The sequence below is a fragment of the Talpa occidentalis genome, unplaced genomic scaffold (genome assembly GCF_014898055.3).
Source record: "Talpa occidentalis isolate TD23 unplaced genomic scaffold, MPIMG_talOcc4v2.1 talOcc4.10, whole genome shotgun sequence".
Taxonomy (NCBI): Eukaryota; Metazoa; Chordata; class Mammalia; order Eulipotyphla; family Talpidae; genus Talpa; species Talpa occidentalis.
In genome coordinates, this window is record NW_023600993.1 from 44,338,753 (window position 1) to 44,353,647 (window position 14,895).

The 14,895-nt window shown below is 39.1% G+C and overlaps 1 protein-coding gene and 1 long non-coding RNA gene across 5 annotated transcripts in view; one reads left to right on the top strand and one right to left on the bottom strand.

The window, feature by feature from the left end:
* Positions 1–14,895, top strand: part of PTPRG (protein tyrosine phosphatase receptor type G) — a 671,624-nt gene that overhangs the window by 394,840 nt on the left and 261,889 nt on the right. For all 3 annotated transcript variants that reach the window (XM_054695203.1, XM_037492051.2, XM_054695207.1), the window contains exon 4: positions 11,504–11,652. In XM_054695203.1, coding sequence (XP_054551178.1) covers positions 11,504–11,652 — 149 coding nt within the window. The remainder of the gene's footprint in view (positions 1–11,503; positions 11,653–14,895) is intronic.
* Positions 1–14,895, bottom strand: part of LOC119230696 (uncharacterized) — a 72,354-nt gene that overhangs the window by 3,504 nt on the left and 53,955 nt on the right. The gene's annotated exons all lie outside the window — the stretch shown is intronic.

The following is a 14,895-nucleotide window of genomic DNA, read 5'->3' on the forward strand; positions in this document are numbered from 1 at the left end:
ATAATGCTATACCAGCTTACATACCATCAACTGTACAGTAGGGTTCCCTTCTCTTCCCTTTTCATCCTTGTCTTTCTGATAGTAGACACAAGGGTTATTTGATTTGTCATTGTATTTTGGTTTGCATTTTCCAGATGATGAGTGGTGTGGAACATCTTACCATGTACCTGCTAGCTCTTTATCTTTTTTGGAAAAATGTCTGTTATCTTTTACCCAATTTTTAATTCAATTATTTGTTGCTATCGAGTTGTATGAGTTCTTTATATATCTTTAATATAACCCCTTATTAGATATATGGTTTACAGATAGTCTTCCATCCAATAGGTGCTGCTACCATTTCAGGCAGCCCAGATGGAAAATATTCTACAGTTGCAGAAAGTTCTCTTGGACAGTGCTGTGTCAAATAAGCAAAGGAAGTAAAACTCTTATCTTCCTTGAGATTTTGTTCTGTTATTATTTCTTATTATTATATTAGAGTGTGAATGAATACCATCTTATCCCATCTAGTCAACACTCTCCTGCTTCCTTTTACCCACCTCATTTGTCATTTGAGATTGTGAATATGAAGTATCACATTTTCCCCATTGTTTATACAAACAACTGCTTCCATTTAGTCCTTATTGCACTATTAATTCTAGATTGTCCGCAGAAATAGCAGAGAATTCTTGCTGTATGCAATTATCTGATCAGAAAATAAACACCAGCCTGTTATATTTTAACTGTCTAGTGCTGACTGGGTTTTTATTGTGCTAAAGACATTTTTTTTATCTAATTTTTGAGCTCTTTTAACCCACTAAAATTTTCATTCCTTACTTTTTTTTTTTTTTTTTTTAAAGATTTATTTATTTATTTATACAAGCACTGGGTACAGTCAGAAGCGCGGGAGGGTGAGAGAATTCACCAGAGCCAGAGCAGGGAGCAGAGCAGGCAGAAGGACCGAAGTACACTGCTGAGGGGAGCAGCGGGCGGCAGGAGAGGTCTGCGCGCCATGTGGGACCCTCCTCCGGTGGCCGGGGAGCAGCCGGGGATCGAACTGGCGCTGCAGAGGCTGCGGGCAGCTTCGCAAGCCAGCGCTCAACCGCTGCGCCACTGGGGAGGCCCCCTTACTTTTTTTTTAAAGATTTATTTATTTATGCATATAAGAACTGGGGTATAGGCCAGAGATGTGGGGGGGATGAGAGGATTCACCAAAGACAGAGTGGGAAACAGAACAGGCACATTGACTGAAATACACTGCTGAGGGGAGCAGCAGGTGAGACAGGAGAAGTCTGCTGTGCCATGTGGGTCACTTCCCTAGCCGGAGATCAAACTTGTGCTGTAGTGGCTGCGCATTGCTTCATAGTGCTGTGCTTAACCCCTTGCGCCTCCAGGGATGCCCCCATTCCTTACTTTTTTGAAATGATCCCTTCGTAACCAAGAATGTCACTATAAACCACTCTTGGTAATACCTATCAGGAGCTTGTCTGCCTAGAGCCCTCATGCTGGGTTAAAATGACTTCACCATCAGCCCTTTGATCTCATTCATACATGGGTCACTGAGTTGCCTTTTCCTTTTAACCTAATTGGCCATTTTCTTTCTCCAAACGAACATTTGTCTGAGATTATTCATGGCTGATTGCTTTGGCTTGGTCTTATTTGTTCATAGAACTGCTTCCTATTCACTCAGCTCATGATTTCCATCTTGGAGCTCTTTTTCATAATATCACACTCCTTCTTGCCTTACAGCAGGCTACACTCTCCTTTTGAGTAGCTGCTTAGGAAAAACTCATGTACCATTAATGTTACTTGTACACATCTTTTTCCCTTCCACCTCACTCTTCCCTTAATGTATGTGTTTATTGTTATAATTCATAATTACTCTAGTAGTGGTCCTGTTTCATATTTTAAGTGTGTGTGTCTTTTGGAGAACAGAAATGGAAATATTTGAGTATAGACTATCTGAATGTGGCAGATGGGATTTTTGCCACAGTGGGTGTAATGAGATCTTGGAGCTAAGTGCCACCTCAGTGCCACATTCCGGAAGCCTGCCAAAGGCAATTCACTGGGCTCTCTGATAGGGTTTTCTACTTGACTTGCAACGGTTGACAGCCTTCTACAAAGATAACATGTTTCAGTGACAGCTTTCAGCTTGGTATCTCCAATGACAGGTTTTAGACGAGTGTAGGGTTCACTCAATGCAAGTTGAATCATGACCTTGGTCTTCCAGAAGCTGATTATCCATCTCTGTCACTCTGCTGACTTTCTAAAGTGATCTACCACTTGTTGCACATCTGTGAGTTGCATGGACCTGATTTTAGAGCACAACCACCCGAACATGAACACATCTGTCTCAGAAATTTCAAGAAGCACAGCTCTCTGAGAAGCAGAAATAATCCTCACTACTTCTCCAATAGTACTTATTACTGCAAAATTCATGGCATCATAATCGTTAGCCAATGCATAAATAATCTATCAGATTGGTTTTTGAACAGTGACAATCATTTATATGCAATTTTAAACAACAACATAGAATTGTTTTTCTGTTCTATTTAAAGAGCCTCAATTTATGGTGGTTTAGAAACTTGGTGTAGAAATCAACCTGTGATTTTTTTTTTTTTGTAAGTACAAACCTAGAAACTTATTTCATTCTGTAATTCTTAAATGTGAAATGAGTTCATAAATTTTCTAGAGCTTTGGAGAAATGAAGTTTCAATTATTTTGTGTATTTTTCATAGATCATATAAATTCAGTTGAACAATAATAGTACATTACACTCAGTGTTGGGTGCTATGCGTGTCTAAATTAAAGACAGGGTTGATAATATCCACAGTGAATAGTATTGAAAGGCAACCTGGATAATATCAATTTAAAAGAAAATACCTATCTTTATACGATGTTTTGCAAGATGTTACCATTTGAGGAAACTGAAATAACATTTGGGGAACACATGACCTCTCTTTTCTTTCTTACAACTGCATGTGAATCTACAATTATCAGAAAAATTTACAAAACCCATATATCAAACCGAAGGAAGCCATATGGTCTTTGTTACAGTTGTTCATTTTCTATCCAACTTGCATGGCTAGATAAAGGGAAACTTTAATTTTTAAGCAACACATATTTTTCTTTAAAATTCTCTTTTTGAATTTTGTACTTCTTGAAAATAAATTTAGGAGGGAGTATTTTTTTTTTTTTTCTGGTGGAAATCTGTGGCTCACATCTCTAAAATAGACCATTTTTTGGATATTAAAACATGCATATAGAAAGTTAATATTTAAAGTGGCCTATTGCATACAGACAGTAACTTTCCCATAAAACAGTTTTAATGTTCATATCTGTCTTAACCCTCTGAGAGTGCTATATATCCAATCCAGCATAATCAATAGAGCGACTTGGTTATACCATAGCCTACTTCTCGAAAGTTGTCTAAAATATCTTTACAAGACAGATAGCATCTCTCTATTTCTTCCTGAGGAGCCATAACTGTCTATTGTGCCAGTTCTCATTTGATTTCATCTTAAGTTATTTCCCTTTCTTTCATTTTTGTAGAATGAAAAGATAATGCATTCATCAAGAGCATTTCAAGATAATCTTGCTGTTCCTAGCATTAGCGTCTAGCTAAATGATCAGAATTTAAGACTAGATGGTGCTTCTGATGTATGTTAATAAGCCAGGGTCTTCTATGAATTTTAAGTATTTGGAGGACATCTTGATTTTTTTTTTTCCTTTACTTTCTCTTCACCCCACAGCAGGATAAAAATTAAATGTGTTCACCATAATGCCTATCACTTCAATTTTCCCACTTCATATTGATTTACTAATTTTTTTTTCTTTACCTCCATTATTTCCTGTTTGTCTGCATTTCCCACAATACCTGACATAGATGGGTCCAAGAAATAGTGGTTATATTTTAAAAAGTAGATCAAGGCCTAACTGGTGGCACAAGGGGTTAAGACACAACCTATGAAGCTATCCGCAGCCACTGCAGCATGAGTTCGATCCCCGGCCAGGGAGCGACCCACATGGCGCAGCAGACCTCTCCTAACTCTCCCTCTGCTTCCCTCAGCAGTGTATTTCAGTCAATCTGTCTGTTCTGTTCCCCACTCTGTCTCTGGTGAATCCTCTCACCCCTCCACATCTCTGGCCTGTACCCCAGTTCTTATATGCATAAATAAATCTTTAAAAACAATTCAAAGTAGATCAATGATGATATAACTGGGTTTCAATAAGTATGTCAGGATCAATGTCCTGCTATGTTGCTGAACCCAGAAAGTTTATACCAGATTTATTTATTTTTGTATTTTTTTAATTTTTCTTTCTATTTATATATTTTTTATATCATTGTTCATTTTTAAACAATATTTGCTCCCCCTGCCTTTCAGGTGTAGTCCCCATAGAATTTCCTCCCCCAGTGCACCCGTGCACCATCACCACAGTCCCCTGTGCTCCTCAGTCCCTTGCTCTGATCCCTCTCCCTCCTCCTCCCCTCAGGATATCTCTGATTTATAATTGTCTGTTTGTTTTGTTGTGTTTTGTATTGTTTTTATTTTTCCCATAATGTCTTATTTAGTTCTCCTATAAGTGAAAACATTTTTCTTTTTCCTTCTGATTTTTTTCACTGAGCATAATTCCTTCTAGCTCCATCCACTTTGCTGGGAATGACATCAGTTTATCTTTTTTGATTGCTGAATAATATTCCATTGTGTGTATATACCACATCTTCTTGATCCAGTCATCTATTTTGGGGCATTTGGGTTGTTTCCAGGTTTTAGCTATTATCAGTAGTGCTGCAATAAACATAGGGGTCCAGGTGTTCTTTCGAATCAATGTTTTTGTGTCCTTTGGTTAGATCCCTAGGAGTGGAATTGCTGAGTCATATGGTAGCTCCATTTTCAGTAGACTGAGGAACCGCCAGACAACTTTCCATAGTGGTTGGACCTGTTTGCACTCCCACCATCAATATAGGGGAGTTCCTTTTCCACCACATCATCTCCAACATGTTGTTGCCAGGTTTTTTTTGATATGTGCCATTTTTTTGTGTAGCAGATTTTAAAGGCTATTGCATTCACTGTAGTTTACCTGGCCCTTGGACCGTTTATAGTAGGCTGTCACCATAAGGACCCACAGTCTTAAATTAAGAAGAAAAAAAGAATGGCCACCTTGCACATTGGTATAACGAGAAGAATGAACTCTCGAACACCTCAGTCATTTCCATGTGCTCCTTACCTGTGTGAGCATGTGACTGAGGATTTGGCCCTGCTGCTGTGATAGCCTGCAGCATAAGGGTCAAGCCAGATGCCCTGTGATCTGTTGGCCACTACAGTTACTGACTGCAGTGCTTGAACATTGTAGCTAATGGCTGCTCCGAGATGCCCTGAAGAATCATTCTGTCCCAAGGTAGGTGAGAAGCCAAGGGAGCTTTATTGCCAGTAGATGGCCATCACGGTGCCTTATTGGGCTCTCAATGGCCATCATCACGATGCTGATCTCCTTTCAAACTCATGGACTTGAATGCTTCGCCCTGACTGAGGATGTGATTCCTCAGTGTTAGCAGGTTGCCCGGGTATAACATGCATGGAGAGGCCTTTAGCTCTCTCGAGATTGATAAGGAAGGTTCTAGGATGTTGTGTGTGTGTCTTTTATCATTCTGTGTGGATTTTTCTTTCTTTCCTGCTTCTGTCCATGTATTTCTATATTTGTTCTTGAGCTGCTGCTTTAATTTGCTGTTTCATTCTCGCCCTTCTTCCTGAGTTACTTATAGCTGGCCACAGAGAAAGACCAAAGTTTTCAAAGTATTCTGCTTAGTGCATTTTCAAAGCTGAGGTTTGGATTTAACAGTGATTTAACCTCAGTGTGTTCTCATCTCAGTAACACCTATATTCTACTACATTGGTGGGAAAAGCCTGGACAACTGAAATACATACTTGTCCAAGTATATGTTTTGGGAATTTACAGATTCACCTGATAACAAACTCATTATGTTTTGTTTTGTTTTTTTAAATTCCATCATCCTCCACTCCCACCTCAATTCTTAGTGCCCATTGCTGTGTGTAAATGTGGACACTGAAAGTCGACCAGTGTGGGGTCCTCATTCCTGGATCATGGCTTCTTTTTAGCTCTGCATTTTGTTTGTCACTAATGAATTGGTCATTTTGCCCAGGAAGAGGCTGCGCCAAGCTTTCTGATTAAAAGCATACTATTAGCCAAGTAGACAGATGTTCAGAAACATCTGGGTGTTCAGCACCATTTACATTGGTATGCCCAACCTGACTTTGTAATACTCTGGGGTATCTCTAGTTAGTTCAAGGTTGCCCCAAAAAGAAAATTTAAGTTTTATTTAAAAAGATTCATTCTTTTGTGGTTTTGTTGAGTATGCTTTGTCTTCACTTTTTACATTTTCCCATTTCCAAAGTCCAAGTTCTTGGGTTCTTTGTTCTTTCATCCTATTACTTGAAACCTAGTCTTGTGTGAACCCTATAATTCAAGTTAGGGCTCTTTTGCTGGGTACCTTTTTGGATAAACCCAGTGCAAACTCTGTTTCATATCTACTAAGCTCCACCTTTGTTTTTTGTTTTTTTCTTTTCCACTTATCCCCCACAGCCCCAGCCCCTGTGTGAAGGGGGTAGAAACCAGTTTTTGGGTAGCGGGAAGTCTATTTTGCCATTTCTGTAATGCTAAAACCAGTAGTATTTTACATTTTGGGGCTTCATAAATTTTGAATTTTGGGGGTCATGTTTGAAGTCTGCTTTTCTCTTTTACAGTGCAGAGCCCTCTACTAGACTCTCATCTGTCATATCGTGTGGTTAAAGTGTCAGCTATTCCACTTTGTTCACCTTGCAGGATAACCCTGATTTCACATCTCTTGGTATCTGAAGTTGCCCCTATTCCGTGTATCTAGACTTTCTTACTGCCGTATCTTACTGCAGTAACCTAACTGTTGTTTCTACCTGCCAGGTTTGCTTTCCTCCAAGAGGAATGTTCTCATTCTCAACCAGATCAAGGATTTCCCATTTTTATTGTGGATAAAGACAGACTGGACACTGTCCCGGCTTCATTCTCTATCCTTTAGAACACACCTTGTTTTCCAGATACCAGTCGCTGCTACCACAGGGCATTTGCATGAGCTTCTTTTCATGTGCTGTGCTCCCCTCTTGTCAGCCCTTTCACTCAGCCTTGAACCCTGAGCTGAAGTGATTCCCATTCAGTCATTGCTTGCCTCTCTTCTCCTCTTTTCCGGGTTTTCGTGCTCCCCTGTTACCATTTTATCCCCATTGCAAGGTTGCTTCTGTTGTTGGTTTGGTTGCTGAGGCCTGTCTTTCTCACCAGCCATATGTTCCTTGAGGGTAGTATCTGATGTACATGCTTTCCTTCATTAATACCTTGAAGTCAGTGGAAGTTTAAGACCAGAGATCCTACGTCTTTATGTCTTGACTTCCAGACCCAGCATTTCCCTTTTTTACCAGGGGCTCCAAAACATTCCCTAGTTGGCACTGATATTGTGGGTGGCCTGAGGGGACTCACCAATTAGACACAATAAAGCTATGCTTTTCCTACCTTGTAGTGTTAAATAGTGGAGGCATGCATAATCAGTGACCAGTTTTCCTTCCCATCCACCTTTATTTAACTCTTGGCACCCACTGCAGGTTACTCAGAATTTGGTGTGAGTATTTTACTTTTGCCCAACATTATACAGACATTGTTGAGTTTAATTTATAAAAGGTTAGTGAATGTCCTTCGAAGAATGCTTTGGGTTCCAGGCGTTCCCTTCAAACTCAGGATGTGAATTTCACATCATGGAGTAACCTGACTCCTACCTGCCTCTGCTCCCATGCACAAACTGGATCATCTTTACATTTGGGAGGCTGGGGGCAGCAGATGGGAAGATTCTGTGAAGGCTGTGGATCCTCTTCCCTAGGAGAATAACCTTTATACACAACACTTCTATGAAGCCATATTTTTTTATAACGTCAAGTCTGAATTGTCCATGTGATCTCACATCACACTGTGAAGTTTCTGTTTCATTATTCCAGTTTTATAGAATGGGAAATGAAGTGTAAGAAGTGCAGAGACTTTTCCACCATTGGAGTGTGGCAGATGTAGGATTCAAATTCAGACTCAGGGACTCTGGAGTCCAGCTCCATGTATGCACACCTGCTCAGATATTTTACAATGTATATCAGGAGGTCATAGACCCTGAAGTCCACAGATGGCTGCTGCTATGGACCTTGGGTGCTAGAATTGAGAAACCCTGAATTTGAAGCCCCCAACTCCTTCCACTGACATCATTGCTCTACTTTGATTTCAACACAGTCCAGGTTAGCAGTTTAACAACTAGAGAACCAAGTTCTAGCACATTCACTCCCAGGTGCCCTTCCTGCCTTCTGGTTCTATCCCATCATTCTCCGACCTTAGCTGTTCCTGCTGCCTTCCTCGGTGTGACTTTATCTAGAGTCAATGCTGACTGCTACTGCTTTAACTTTAAAATTTATTTATCAATGTGTTTTTCACATACTATTTTTAATTGACTCACTTTAACTAATGGATTAATTTTTTATTAACCCCACAATGGGAAAACCAGTGCTATTTGACATGGATAGACAATGTAAAAAAATAACCTATGAAAATGAACCAGAGGTGCCAACCATTAAATTCTAACTTAAATACTTACTTTTGGGTAAAAAGGGAAAATGAATGCGAATCAGGTAAGGCACCAAATGAAGATTTTTTTCTTTTCCTTGATGTAGCCATTAAATACATATAACCAAGAAAAGGAACTATCTTTTTTACTCTGTGTTTTAGTGAATTGATAGTATCTGCTCAGCACTTAGGATCTCCTCACAAGTATTTGGACACTTCTACCCTTGCTGTTGTCCCTACTCAGTACTTTTTATTTTGTGGGCAAAACAGCTTTGCTTTCAGATGGAAATCTGTCAGTCAGTGGGGAGTTATGCCTGTGTGGTCACCCTTCATGCTCCCCATGAACTCCGCCCAACTATGTACAAATAAGCTTGACGGTAACTGACTTTGGGATCTGCTTCTTGAGTTTCTGGCACCGTTTGTGAGTGCTTTCTCCATGTGATTTCCTTCAGGCGTCAGGACAGCTTTGCCAGGTAGACATCGCTATTGCCATTTGAACAATGGTGAAAAGTGAGTGCAGAACAGTGAGTTAACTTGCCCAAGATCACACCTCTGTAAGTGGCAGGTTGGAATTCCAACCCAGGTCCATCTGTCTCCCAGCTGATGATTATCATCACAGTTTGCATTTTGCAGTAACTACCTCTGGTGCATTTTGTTTCAAAACAGAGCCATATCATCAGTGGGCATCAGAAAATGATTACATGTAGCTGGGAAAGTTCTCTCTGTCCGGTTTAATATGTAAACAGAATTATAAGCCACTTTCCAAGCGGGCGGGAGAATGATACGTGTTTCTGGCATGCTGTGTGCTCTAGTGAGAAATACTGTAAAATGAAAAATGAGATTAATGTTTCAGATTGTACAGTTCCCTAATTATGCTTTTAATTATTCATATAAAACAAGTAAAATGACCCCTGACAGAGACATAAATGATTTAGGTAAAATCAAATATTTATAGGATGCTGCTGAGTCCCTGGGTATATTGTAACAGATGCACTCAAAATGCTTTGCTTTTGTCCTTTAGATGCAAAATGTTATGTATAGAATTTTTAACAGGCTGAGAGTAATTAACAGTATTTAAGATACTACTGAGCTAATTCATTGGTATTTTGATTTTTGGAACAAAGGGTACGTGATTGGTTTAATACAGTATTTTAGAAGATGATATAATATTACATTTTAAGTCTTTTAACTTCATATTCAATATAAAATTTTACCTTCTAAAAATATTGCATTATATTACCTTTTAATATTGTAATATTGCATTACAGTATCTTCTAAAAATATTATGTTTTAGGTATCACCAACCCCCTGCCCTTTTCTACCTTTTCTAATGGTTGAAAATATGTCAAGAAGAGAATAATAATATTCCATGACATTTGGAAATTACACCCAATTTTCAGTTTTATCAGATTGCAGTGTTAGTCATTCATTTATGTTACTGGGTTTGGCTATCAAGACTAAGTCGAGTAGTTGCAACAGGGGCCCTATAACCCACACAAAGCCTTAAATATTTACTATCTGACCCCTGTTAAGGAAGATGCCTATCATTCAATAAAGGTGGAAGAATGCTGTGACCTGTTTTATCAGCTCAAGAAACACTTGCTTTTGTTTCGTTTAATCCTTTAACTTGCTGTCCTACTAATTGGACATTCCCTGTGGTTTTTTTTATAAGGTGGAGAAAAACTGCCTTTTCAATGCAATAAAAAGGAATTGATACAAATGGGGTTCCTTCCCTTACTTTTAATGTTTTCTTTATCTAGAATAAAGTGCTGAAATTAATTGCAGTTTTAGAAATGGCTCATTAGTCTAGTCCCTATCTTTTATGAAGACCTAATTTTCATGCAAGACATTCTTCTGTAAAACTCTAGAATCTCTTTAGGAAGAGGAGGCAGGGAGGACAAAAGAATTCTCCATGGCCCAAACACTCTTGGTTTTTGACAGGCTGCTCAGTTTGCTGATTGGCATCTTACACAAATATAGAAGCCAATGAGTGTTTGTTGAATGAATGAGTGATTTCATTTTAGTAAACAAAGAGGGGAATATATAACATAAAGAAAATCTGATTTTTAATGATTTGGATATTACATTCCTTTAGGAGCAAAGAATTTTTCTGGTAGTGTAAGTCCAACTTTTTTTGATCCTTATTTCTTGTCCCTATGTTTTGGTGAAGAAGAGTATGTTATTGAAATTGGGGGGTTGAGTTGATTGAGGCTACCGTTGTTAGGCATTCTTTTGGATGGGCAATGAAATTAAAAGAAGCAGTAAAGTAAATCTGCATCTGTTGAGTGACTTGAATGGAATTTTCACAGCACTTTCCTGGACACCATTATCAAATGCAATGAGGGCATTCCCCAACCCCATGTATCTCCCTGCTGTTATATTGCCTTAATTAATATTGGAAGAATCTGCAAATTTTGCTTCCTGACCTCATGCCTATGTTTTTTGATCACAGACATGTGCCTCTCACATCTGACCTATCATACATATATTTCCCATCTCATTCCAGACCTTGAAGTTCAGGGTAGCTTACAAAAGAACAATCTCACTCTCTGGATATTTTGATCATCAGGCAGATTCACAAGCCCCAGACTGAGAGTGACTTCGTCTGTCTTTTGTCTCCTTTTTGAAAAAATTTCTGAACAGCTAAGAAATACTGATATCATTTCCTGGGAATTCTCATGATTAATAGGCAGCTGGTACTTGAGAGCATTCTGTCACTAAAATGTGCTGATTTATTCAGACTGGTGTTTTTGACTTGTTTTTTTAACAGGTACATGAAGAAATCGTTCATATCACGTGATCATAAACTTTATTAGAATCATCAGAAAAAATTCTTCAGATTTGGTTTTGAGACTTGTTTGTTTTCCTTCCCTTCCATTTTATACAGTTGCAATCCTTCTGAAAGATGACTATTTCATCAGTGGCGCTGGCCTGCCTGGCAGATTCAAAGCTGAGAAGGTGGAATTTCACTGGGGCCACAGCAATGGCTCTGCAGGCTCGGAACACAGCATCAACGGCAGGCGGTTTCCCGTGGAGGTGAGAGTAACTGGGATGTCAGAGTGGAGATGTGCTATGGGTCTTTCCATGAGTGACATGCTCTGTCTTTGCCCCGAGTCATTTTTTGATGCAAGCTCGTACCCTCTTCCCTTTATTTCTGCAGATCTTTTATAGTTAGCATGAGAGGTGATGATCCATCCTCAAATTTCTCATCTCAGGCGTCATGGTTGAAGGAGACGCACTCCTGATCGATGGTTTTCCAACTATTTGTTATGTTTGATGCAGTTTCCATTCACTATTCATTCCTAAAGCTCTTCTTTCTAAAGGTGAAATTTTGTATGAAACAGGGGGGACTTCATTTTCACCCTTTAGAAAAGAGGAAAGTTAGTTGATGTATGAAGAGGAATCTCAGAGCCTGCTCTCAGTAGGGAAGCTTTTTTAAGGTTTGCCAGCTGTTGAGAAGGAGGCTGTGGACATTTGGTCAATGACTTGCTGTTAACTCTGTCAGGATCGATGGTGACATTTTGCCTCCCTGTATCAGTTTTCTCAAAGATCCATGCTGTTGGACATAAGAAAAGTGTGGTGCAATAGGTCATATATATCTTTTGGTTGAGGGAGGAAAGAGAGAGCAAGTCTCTAAGCTCCTTCATTAATGCTTGGGTGGGGACAGCACATTACTTCTAGTGCTAATTTTATTTTTCCCTTTAATCAGGATAGGAATATAATTTTGTTAAAGCTAACTTGTTTCCTGGTTGACTACCCATGTGTTAAACCTTACAATTTTATGGAAACACTGAAAATGTGTACATTCAGGTCTATGGCTGTACTTAATCGTGGAATGACTAGATAACTGTCTCAGTGGTAGTCTGTTTTAATCAAGGTGCCAAGCCAAGGAAGATATCAAATCTTAGTGTTTGTTAGACCAGAGGTATGGGGCATGAGGTGATTCACCAGAGAGAGGGGGGAGCAGAAGAGGCAGATCTATTGAAATACACTGCTGAAGAGCAGCGGGAGAGACAGGAGAGATCTGCTGCTCCATGTGGGTTGCTCCCTGGCCGGCCGGGATCGAACTTGTGCTGCACTGGCTGGCAATAGCTTGATAGCACTGTGTCTTTAACCCCTGCATCATCGTAGAGGCTCCTCAACTCTTAGTGTTTCATAACTTTTATTAAGTCATAACTTGCTTAGATAATGTGATCAATGTTTGAGGCCTCCTCCATAGAGAAAATACAGTTCTATGTCTATAAACAGATTTACATATGCTTCACAAGATTTCATTACTCGCCCTACCTCATCAAGGTCATTCTTGGACCCTGTAGGCACCCAGGAATGAAACTTAGGTAAAGCATTCCTATAGCTGAGAAAATCTGTAGTATGTCTTTTTTTATAGATGCATATATTCACATATAAATTTGTTTCTTATCTGTGATTGCTGGAGAAATGAGAGATAACCTACTCTGAGAAAGTACTTCTTCTTTTTTTTTGTTTTTCTGGTTTAGATGACAAATTCTAGTACCCACATTCTTCCTGTATTAGAATTTTTCTATCTGTGAGACTTTCTGTTCTACTCACATTAATTACTTGTCTCATGAGTTGGGTTTCTACTTAATGTGTGCTCGCCTCTTCCCTTAAATTGAATGAATCATTTCTTAGAAATCTTGGCTTTATTTGAACTTGGCAAATTTGATTTCTAGAAGCAAAATTACATCATATTTAAAATTTGGGACTTCCCTTCTGTTCTTACTGATAGTCACCATTGGCAGTGTGAGTTAAAGGATAGCTTTTGTCGAGGTAGCTTTGCTCTAAAGCCTTTCTCTTAAAAGTGGGTTGCCACTTGCTAAGTTGATACTGTTTTAGACAAAAGACCTAAGCTTGAAAGTTTGCAAAGCTAATTTGATAAGGACCTTGGAAAAGAAGACCTCTGGTGCTGGGAACCAAGATCTCTTCCTCATTTTGTTTGTAATCACATCTCTTATTACCTATTAAGCCTGCCTCCTCTCCGGTTTGATTCTGAAAAAATGCAAAGGTTGGATATATTTTCTTCACTTTTTTTTTTTTAACACCTCATCTTTTTTTTTTTTTTTAAATACAAGCACTGGGTACAGTCAGAAGTACAGGAGGGTGAGAAAATTCACCAGAGCCAGAGCGGGGAGCAGAGCAGGCAGAAGGACCAAAGTACACTGCTGAGGGGAGCAGCGGGCGGCAGGAGAGGTCTGCGCGCCATGTGGGACCCTCGCTGGTGGCTGGGGATTGAATGGGCGCAGCAGAGGCTGTGGGCAGCTTCGCAGCCCAGTGCTCAACAACTGGATATATTTTCTTTTGAAAACATTTTTTAAATTATGTTTTATTTAGGTAACATTGATTTACAACACTGTATATGATCTAGAGGTGTAGCTTACCACCTCTGCAGATGTATTTTGCCATACCATGCCCATAAGTAAAGCCCCAATAATCCTCTACCATAATCCATAGGCCCCCCTCCACACTTTGCTTCTGCCTCCGAACCCTCCCTTTCTGATAGCTATAGTTTTCAGTAGAATGTCTAAGATTTGTTTCGACTTTCATTTTGTTTGTTCCTTTGGTTTTATTCTTTATATTCCATATGTGAGTGAAATGATTCAGTATTTGTCTTTCTCCTTCTGACTTATTTTGCTTAGTATAACCCTCTGAAATGCATCCATGTTGTCACAAATGGGAAGATTTCATCTTTTTTTATAGCTGAGTGGTATTCCATTGCGTATATATGACATTTTTTTATCCATTCATCTTTCACTGAGCACTGAGGTTGTTTCCATAATGGTAATGAACAGGAAAGTGTATATATCCCTTAAAATTAGTGTTTTTGTGTTCTTCGGGTAGATAGCTAGGAGTGGGATTTCTGGTTCATATGGTAGATATATTTTTAATGTTTTGAGAACCCACCATATTGTTTTCCATAAAAGCCAGTCTACAGCAGCAGTGTATGAGGGTTCCTTTCATGCTACACCCTTGCCAATACTTGTTATTCCTGTCCTTTTTAATATGGGCCATTCTCATAGGTTTGTGTTGGAATCTCCTTGTGATTTCGATTTGTATTTCCATGATAGGAAGAAAGCATTAATTTAAAATAAGTATTTTGGTTTGCTTTTACTCAAAGGGTGCCATTAAATTCAGACACTAATTTTCTATGGCAGCTATGATGCACAGACTTATTGTTTGACAAGGTTATTTGAATTTATTTCTTTTAAGAAATACAGATTATAAGCCTGCTTATATTAATTGAGTTCCTCATAGAAGTCCATC